The following is a 9,575-nucleotide window of genomic DNA, read 5'->3' on the forward strand; positions in this document are numbered from 1 at the left end:
GTTTGATAAATGTAAAATTTTAAACATTAGCAAGTTAAATAACTTAAATACATGTCTTGTACATTTAAAATCTAAATTAGTTATCCATTCCAAATGCAGATTCAGAAGCAATTAGGGAGATGGGAACTACTAACACATTACAAACTAATTCTGATTAGATAGGAAATTCGACACTCTTGAGCTTCCACCATCCTGCAAGAGCTTACCTTTAACCAGAGCGTGGCACAATGCAATGATCCCAACAGCAGCACGGGGCACTTGCTTTTGCTTTCCCCTTGAAAATACAAAGTCAATCACTCGGCCAGGCTTTGCTTGGACCACGTGGACATTCGTCTCGCGAGTACCCACCACCTTTCATTTAATTAATTTATTGGATTAAAATACAGTTTTGTGTCTTCACAGTCAATTCCTCTGTTCACGCTTCTGAATCAAAGAATGAGTGCGTTGCGTTAGATTTCATATTTTAATTAATGCAACATGAAACTCTTACTTCCCAACCGTCCAACACTTGAACTACGCCAAGCTGCGAGGCAAAAATGAAGTTACCCTGATAGTCAAAATGAGTAAGTAAAAAAAAAAAATTTGAAAAAAAAAAGTTTCTCAAGCTTTGGATTCTTGGGCACCCAGAAAAATCGAGGAAGCAGCCCCGGTTTGAAACTGGAGAGATGAACAGTGGTGTTTTGATGTGTTGTGGGCTCCTTCAGTGCTTTTTAGCCGTCAAAAGGTACTTTTCTCCTTTTAAAGAGTGATTTGATCTAATTTTGTCTTTCTGTGATACTATAGTGGGTTTGTTTTTGTTCTACTTTAGCTTCCAAATTCACACTGTTTTGTTCATTCACCGTGTGGTGGTGTTGAATTACCTGGGTGTTCATCCATTTTTCTGGGTTTTTAGTTCACTGTTTCTTCATTGATGTTCTATGGGTTTTAGGGCCTTTAAGGTTTGTGTTTGGTGATCTTGCGGGCGTACGAAGTTAATCTTTCAATTCAGTATTTAATTTGGTGAACGAGTTCATCAGAATTGCAATTAGGGTTTGGAATTGTAAGTAAACTGGGGTCAGATAGAACAAGGCTTAACTGAAATTGGTCCTGTTTTACATCTTGTTGAATTGAATCTTTTCAATTTCTCATTTTCTTGGTAGCAGCATACCTAGGAGCTCTTCTTCTTAAGAAAAACAAAAGCATAAATGATAAAAGATCATACCTAAGACTTTTTTAACCTCAATTTTACTAGTCTGTTCTTGATCTGAGAGCTTATGAACAGTGGAAATGTTCTATGTTTTTTGGGTTTTGTCAATTTAGAAGAATCTCAAGTTTAATGAGACAATATGAAACGTAAGAATTGGATTTATAAGAGAGGAATCGGGATTCAAGGGAGATTCCGGAAGATGATGAAGTGCATTTGTTCTGGAGAGCAGTTAAGAGTAGAGGAAATTATTCCTTCTTCGGAATCACTGGCGACCCGAGACTATTCAGCTAGTGGATATTCTTCTCGAGCTGGTGACACCGAGACAAAGGCAGATACTAGCAACATCGAAGAGGCTGAATCATCTCTTCGTGAGAGTGGTTTTCTGAACTACGAGGTTTGTTGCATCACTACTTTGCTTGTATTTGTACATTTGCAGTTTTGTTTTATCTCAAGTATGTAGATTTCTAGGATGAAGTTGTTATTTGCTAAGTGGAAAACATAAAGAAATCAAGTGACAAATTCAATTCTATTCCATTCCTCTATTCTGTGTAAGTTAAATTCTAGAGCCGAAGCTAGTGTTAGATTTGTATAATGCATAAAAATGGGTCCATTTTAGAAATAAGTGCTTGAAAGTGTCATTTTGTCTACATGTACGTGCCTGCTTGTGTGCATGTTCTTGCTCTTGGTAATGATGCTGGAATGGTTGAAGGAATCATATGTGCCAGTCTGTCTAATGTATACCAGTCTTATTTTGTTTGTGTGTTGCCAAATCACTTGTTTTTGTGATTATGGTTTGTTGGTTAATTTTTCTCAACCACCTCAGTCATGCACAACATCCTCAAGCTATTTCCTGAGTTCTGGAATTAAGGTCATTAGTTACTTTGGGCTCTTGGCTTTTGTATTTGGATGATCTAAGTTATGAGACTTAGAGTTATGGAGTATCTATTTCAACAATTTTTTTTTTTCATTGATGCCGATGTATAACAGTTTAATTTTCATGAATTGACAATTCTATCATGGGGTGTTTTGATGTACGGGAAAAACCACCTACGCTACTGACTTTTAAATTGGATTTGAGTCAAGTCGATTACATTTCTAGCAGCTTTTAATTAAATGTATTTCTGTTCTTCATCAACTTTTTTTCAAACAAGTTATCACTAAACAAATGACCTGGTAAATTGGTAATGGGGGTGTCTCCATGCTCTGCTGCCAACTTCTTTTTTTGCTTATAGTTTGCTATTTTATCTTCTAATCTGGTGATAATATTTAGAAATCTCTGTAATTTATAGGAAGCAAGAGCTTTACTAGGACGACTTGAGTTTCAGAAAGGAAATATAGAAGCTGCTCTTCATGTGTTTGAAGGAATTGACATAGCTGCAGTAACTCCCAAGATGAAAGTCTCCATTGCCAGGAGATGTGAACCCAACAGACGCCGTTCACAAAGTGATGCTGCCCCTCCCATGTCTATGCATGCTGTTAGTTTGCTGTGCGAAGCAATTTTTCTCAAAGCAAAATCATTTCAGGGTCTTGGGAGGTTTAGAGGTTCTGTCCCTCTTGTTTTCTCTTTCTTTATTCTTATTTCATGTGTCACTTTTCCCACTTTTTACCAACCCTCTCTTTGATGATTTGCAGTCATGAGCTTATCTAGTGGGATGATTTTTTTTATACTAGAAATATAACTATGATGAACTTCAAAGCATGTTAAGTATGCCAGTATTTCAATCCCTTAGGTTTTTCTTAATTGAAGAGGAATTTCTCTGTGTATGTATATGTAACTAGCATATGTCACATGGTTCTAGTAATTTCAATAGAATAAATCATTCCTGTAAATTATATGACAAATTATTGTTGAGTCTCTGCCATTGACTTTACAGTCTCATTGTCTCCCTCTATATCCCAAAAACATTTGGTAGAGCAATAAATTTCTGCATTATGTTATGATATGTTGTTATTGCATTGTTGATCTTTCCACCTGACTTGTTTCTGCAGAAGCGGCTCAATCATGCAAAGTTATTCTGGACACTGTTGAATCTGCATCACCAGAAGGCCTACCTGTAGACTTTGCTGTTGACTGTAAGTTGCAAGAGACTCTAAGCAAGGCAGTTGAGTTGCTTCCAGAGTTGTGGAAACTTGCTGGGTCCCCTCAAGAAACAATCTTATCATATCGGCGTGCCCTCCTCCATCGTTGGATTCTTGACATGGAAACCACATCGAAGATAGAAAAAGAGTTTGCGACTTTTCTTTTGTACTGTGGTTGTGAAGCAAGCCCTCCAAATCTTCGTTCTCAGATGGAAGGTTCTTTTGTACCAAGAAATAATACAGAAGAGGCCATTCTTTTGTTATTAATTCTATTAAGAAAGTTTGTTCTCAGAAAGATTGGATGGGACCCATCCATTATGGAGCACCTTTCTTTCGCACTGTCTGTTTCTGGGGAACTAAGGGCCCTTGCCTGTCAGGTTGAAGAGTTGCTTCCTGGGATTATGGAAAGAAAAGAAAGATATCGTACTCTGGCTCTGTGTTACCATGGGGAAGGCGAGAACATGATTGCTTTGAATCTATTGAGGAAAGTGGTGTATAACAGTGGGGATCCAAACTCTGTATTGGATTTGTTACTGGCTTCAAAGATTTGTGGGGAGAATGTGATTTGTGGGGAGAATGTGGGTTGTGCTGAAGAAGGAATAGGATATGCTCGCAAAGTGCTTTCCAAATTACATGGAGGATGCAACTATTTGTTTAGTGTTGCTAATGGCTTGCTTGGTATTTTACTCTCAGCACAATCCAGATCCATTGCTTCTGACTCTGAGAGGAGTGTAAGACAGTCTCAAGCACTTCAGGCTCTAGAAACTGCTGAGAGAACCATGAGAGAAACAAATCCTAATATTATATACCACATTAGTCTTGAAAACGCAGAGCAGAGGAAGTTAGACATCGCTCTTTATTATGCAAAGCAGCTGTTAAAACTTGAGGCTGGGTCTAGTGTTGTAGGTTATATACTTTTGGCTCGAATATTGTCAGCTCAGAAGCTGTTCATTGATGCTGAGGTTATAATTGATGCTGCTTTGGATGAAACTGGGAAGTGGGATCAAGGGGAACTTCTACGAACTAAAGCTAAACTCCAGATTGCACAAGGCCACTATAAAAATGCCATAGAGACATATACGCACCTTCTTGCTGTTCTTCAACTTCAAAATAAGAATTTTCGGGCTGGGAAAAAGCTTCAAAAGGTTTTTTTTTTTTTTTTTGTTTTAATTGGCTTATAAATTGGGTTTATCTCTGACCTGACTGGAAAATGAAAAATGGGCTGAATGTTTTTCATAATTGAAATGTATCTAGCTGGCAATTATTTTTCCATTTAAAGTGAAATTTCATGTATTTCTTTTCTTTAACTGATAAAAAATTATATAAATTCAAAATTTGTTGGTAAATTTCATATATAATCTCGTTAAACAATTATTCAGTCAGCAACATTATTTCCTCTATGATTTTAAGTTCAATTGGATTATTTATATATAAAATGTTATAGATTTGTTATCCATTAAGAAAATGAAGAGATTGAAGCTTCACTTTCACACTTCATGCCATTTATTTTCATAATGAATGGGAGTTGTAAAATTGATACATCCAGCTGTGTTTTTACTTGCTGTTTCTCACAGAATAGGGAAAAGCGTGATAGGAGTTTAGAAATGGAGACATGGCATGATCTAGCTAATATATATACAAGCTTGTCGCAGTGGCGGGATGCTGAAGTGTGTCTTTCAAAATCCAAGGCTATCAGTCCTCATTCTGCATCTAGGTGGCACACCACCGGTATGTTGATGTTTGACTTCATGTTTTGTTTTCTCTTTTGTGCTCTATTTTTACCTTTTGTTTTCCCTGCTATTTGTATTAGCAATTTTCTCTTTTGGTTGATGTGTTGGCTTGGGTTTCCCTTGAGTTTCTAGATTTGGAAATTTTGGTTTGGGGAATGCAATAGCTAGTATGCAAGAACATAATAATTTGAGGAAAAAAATGATGCTATTCTAAGCTATGTGGACATAATAAAAAATTAGTATTTTTTTCTTTTAAAAAAAAGCTGTGCTATTCCAACCATCCTGGAATTGCTTAGGAATATAGATTCCTCCTATGGAAAGATTTGAGGGTAGATAGTAATTCCGAAGGTTAATTTTTTTTTCTCCACTTGCCTCTCTGGCACAATATTTTTTGTGAACTATTATATTCCTCCTACATAATAGCTATCCATTCTCAGTCTATTTCACTCCATGAACCAAACATAACCTTCTCTCTCTCTCTAAAGTGAACCAACTTTAAGGAAGTTTCATATTCACGGTGGTGATTTGTTAGGTTTACTCTATGAAGCGAAGGGTCTCCACAAAGAAGCTCTGAAATATTTTGAGCAAGCATTGGATGTTGAGCCCACCCATGTGCCAAGCTTGATCTCCACAGCCACTGCTCTCAGACAACTTGGTGACCAATCATTGCCTGTTGTGAGAAGTTTTCTGACCGAAGCTCTTCGACTGGACAGAACAAATCCTTCTGCATGGTACAATCTTGGGCTTCTCTACAATGCCGAAGCCGGTGCATCAGCACTAGAGGCAGCTGAATGTTTTGAGGCTGCAGCTCTTCTTCAAGAATCTGCACCTGTAGAACCCTTCAGATGATCAGCCTTTCGCCCGCACATCATTCTGTAAACCACATATACATGGTTGTGAATTAGTTCTTGAAATGTAATACCACTCGCTTTCCGCGTAATGTAGTTATTCTGTAGAAATCTAAAAAAGAAAATGATCAAATTTTCATTTCAAATTTCCTTTAATTTAATTCAAAAGTTTCTTCCTTTGATTTCAAGTGCAGTTCAGTTATATTAATGGAAGGAAATGACTGACAATTGCTTGAAAACTGAACAATGAATTGATGTTTTTAAAATGCAAAGCTTTTCGAAGCAGGTTATGCATTTTAGTTGGAAATGAGATTATGCATGTTTTTTAAGGATTTCAGTGGGAGGAGGGTTGGAAATGTAAATTGTAGAAGTAGGTTTAGTTTGATGCATAATTATATAGAATTACATTGAGCTTTGGATCTGCCTTAATTGCTTAGACTTGGGCAATTTCAATACATGTTGGGATGTAATGGCTAATAGGTTAAAAAGTTTATAGTCGAGCTAGCACTTGTCATTCCCTCAAACAACCTGGGAGCAACCTCAATCAAGGGAAATGTAAGTCTAAACCTCATAGGGGGTTAGACAACAAAACACTGGGCTCAAGGCTCGATTTCGTAGTTTCTAGTCATATTTTGGTGTTTCAATAGTACAATCCAACATACAACCTAGATAATTAATAATTATTATGGAAGTGGTGCCTGCTCATTTTCGTCAGAGAACTTGAATGTTAGAAAACTAAACTCACTGCAATTTCTACCTCTATTTACTGTGTCATGCTTTAAGGTCCCTGAATTGCTATGTCAAGATATGCATTGAATTTGTGCTTGGTTTTGGCAAGGTTCAACAAGCAAAACAAAAAATTGTTAAAACCGCACTGGTGTAATTGGTCCATCTTATCTGTTCATTAAAAAGAAGAAGCAGAAGAAAATACTAGAGGCTTCAGATTTTAGGCCATACAGATATTCAACAGGACTTTGTTAGCAAAGCAACCATGGTGAGCGACTACCTATGATGACACCCTTGCTCATGGCCTTTTTAAGAGCCAAATACCACCATCAAAGGACTAGATTACCAACCAATCCGTTGCCAGTTGCACATTGGGGTTGGAAGAGTTTGTTGCATGTGTGGAACAATTGTTCTACTCGCAATTGTTACGTTTTTCTCTGCAACACATAGGATGTCTTATGCAATATCCAACCCTAAGCATATTATTCCTCACATTTGATGGAAGGCAGTAGAATTATGCCCCTTGTATCGTCGTTGTTCAGAAGGATACGATACATCAGTGGCTTCAAGCTATACTTCGTCATTCTTCTATGGGATCATCTCTTGTTCGGAAGCCCCAATTTTAATGGATGTTATTCCCCAACTAAAGGTTATTATAATAGCTGCCCTTTATAGCACTTTGCCTAGTCATGGAAGTCTCATTGCTAAGAAAGTTTAGGCTCAAATGACGAAATTTTCGTTGATCCCCAAATTATTAATGTTTCTACTACATACTCAAATTAGACTCTTCCATCAAGATGTCATTGTATTGTAATCTCTGCCCAATATAGTCATAGTTTTGGGGGGGGTGGGGTGGGGTTGAGATTGAGCATCTATTTTGGCATTGTGATTATGCCCCGGTAGTTTGGTTTGTCTTACACTTATTGTTGTTTACGGTGTGATTCTTATAATACTTTGGGGGTTTATAAATAAAGGGTGAAAAACATATGAATGTGTTCTTGGTGCAGGGCAACAGCAAAGACTTGTCGACTAGCACTGAGTGTTCATCAACAAGGAAATACCGAGAGTCAGAAATCTCAAAGTTTCAAGACTCGTCGATAAGTGGATAGATTAGTCGACGAGTGGTCTTCTCTGTCTCGTCAACAAGTGCCCTATTCTCGTCGATAAGTGCTTCTGGGCTGCAAGAAAATATTTGAATTTTGAATGTAAACAATGTGACGATTGGGGATTCAGAGAGAAGCCTCTAAAGGCTTGTTATATATGTTCTTCTAGACATATTTTGACATGTAAGAGAGTAAGAGAAGGGTGAGAGAAGGAGAGAAGATCATTGAGTGTGTATCTTTGATTTTCTTAGTGAAATTTCTTACCGATTATTCCCGTGGATGTAGGTTTTGTCAAATCACGCAATTCCTAGTATCGTTGCTCTTATATTTACTTTCTTTACATTACTATGGTTGTGGAAAAATTTTGTATTTCACCATTGAGATTGTTGCATATGGTATTGTTTAATCCTTTACAATGTCTAGTTCGCTGTACATTATTTAAAGAGGCGTTATTTTCACAACACTTATCTTTTCAAACTAATATACTAGCCTTTCATAATGTGAACATGTGGCAAACTAAACTCATGCTCTTTTGTTTTGTTGGACATGCTCAAGAGTAACGATATCTTCTATAATGCACCATAATCAACAAGTACTAGTGAGACTCTAAAATCACAACCATTATACAAGCCAATTCATTATAATGTTGATACATAATCCGTGTTTTTCTACATAGCTTAAAGATAGACATGGTATAGCATACAGGTTTGGGACAGTGTCTCTAGCCCAAAATTTACACTTCATCATGAAACTACTATTGATGCCTATGCTTTATAATATAGAGTCAAGCTCCTCAAAAGGGATACATTACTATTCATGTTTTTACTTCACATTATCCATTTTAGAAGCTTTTTGAGCCCATGAATTTTGACATCTAGCTATGGAACTCTAAAACATAAGTAATTTTTCTCAAGGATTCGTCATCAATATTTGTGCCCTAGTGCCTATTCAGGGGTGTGTTAGAAATGGACCAACCATGTGTCGTAACATGAGATTCATTTATAATAGACCACTTGTCCACCTTGTTAATAAAGATATATTAACAATATCACGATTAAGACAAACTAAGCATAATCGTAACGTAAAATATTTTGATTGACACTTGTTTCATAGTAACAACTCTATCCTGTCATGTTCAGAACTCCACATTCCACTCAAATTGATTTCAAGTGTCAAGAAATGAGACAGTGATTTGTTGATTGTCCATTTTACCTAAACTCCTTTTAAGCTTGAATTTTTAATTAGTTTTTTACTTATTCTAATGAGTTTTATTCTAGAAAGTAAGTTTTGTACTTTTGGGGTTTTTGAGTCCATTTTCAAATTAGTAACAAAATTTGGTCTCTTATACTTCTTTTGATTTCCTTAAAATAAGTTTTGGGTTACCCTTCTAGTTTGAAAAAATTGATTTTGACGTACGATGCACTCAAAGAAAATCTTGTTCTCTCATATATTTCGCATTCAATCTCTTTTCTCCCACCTCACTGAGAAGCAGAATCATAATTCTTTTTCCATTAAGGGGGGTGCATTTCCGCATTTCATATCACTCTTTCATTGTAAATAAGAGTGTACTTGAAAATACAAAAATATAAAAATATAAAAATACAAAACACAACAAATAGTCATGCACAAAAGGAAAAAGGTCCATATGCCTCCATCTTCATTCCATCACCTATACAATCTTAGCAAAGACCCCCTACGCTTCCAAAATTCAAGTCCAATTCCTCTCAATTCCCAAAACTAAGGTCTAATGAATCTTAATCTTCTAATTGAAATCCAAAAACATTTTAATTTCAAAAATTAAAGTCTAATTATGCAACGACCCCAAAAATAATATGTAAGTGTGATCCTAAAAAAAAATTTTAATTAATTAATTAATTAATTTAAATAATAATTATTAATTAAA

The 9,575-nt window shown here is 36.2% G+C and overlaps 1 protein-coding gene across 5 annotated transcripts; it reads left to right on the forward strand.

Annotated features, from left to right (window-relative positions):
- Positions 1 to 384: 384 nt before the first annotated feature.
- Positions 385 to 6,031, forward strand: LOC131152192 (protein NPGR2-like). Of its 5 annotated transcripts, none has more exons than XM_058103909.1 (6): positions 385 to 724; positions 1,300 to 1,580; positions 2,476 to 2,728; positions 3,176 to 4,410; positions 4,840 to 4,993; positions 5,528 to 6,031. In XM_058103909.1, the coding sequence occupies exons 2-6, from the start codon at positions 1,326 to 1,328 to the stop codon at positions 5,842 to 5,844; spliced, it is 2,214 nt and encodes a 737-aa protein (XP_057959892.1). In that variant the 5' UTR covers positions 385 to 724; positions 1,300 to 1,325; the 3' UTR covers positions 5,845 to 6,031. The 5 variants fall into 5 exon arrangements, with proteins under 5 accessions (XP_057959892.1, XP_057959894.1, XP_057959893.1 ...); XM_058103911.1 differs by having other exon boundaries at positions 5,543 to 6,031; XM_058103910.1 differs by having other exon boundaries at positions 391 to 724; positions 1,303 to 1,580.
- The last annotated feature ends 3,544 nt before the right edge of the window (positions 6,032 to 9,575 follow it).

The sequence above is a fragment of the Malania oleifera genome, chromosome 3 (assembly GCF_029873635.1).
Source record: "Malania oleifera isolate guangnan ecotype guangnan chromosome 3, ASM2987363v1, whole genome shotgun sequence".
NCBI classification, from domain to species: Eukaryota; Viridiplantae; Streptophyta; class Magnoliopsida; order Santalales; family Ximeniaceae; genus Malania; species Malania oleifera.

Bases quoted from the DNA above. Each gene is read 5' to 3' on its own strand.
- LOC131152192 (XM_058103909.1), top strand. From the start codon at position 1,326: ATGAAACGTAAGAATTGGATTTATAAGAGAGGAATCGGGATTCAAGGG. The intron at 4,411-4,839 runs GTTTTTTTTTTT...TGTTTCTCACAG, and splicing joins CTGGGAAAAAGCTTCAAAAG to AATAGGGAAAAGCGTGATAG. The intron at 4,994-5,527 runs GTATGTTGATGT...GTGATTTGTTAG, and splicing joins ATCTAGGTGGCACACCACCG to GTTTACTCTATGAAGCGAAG.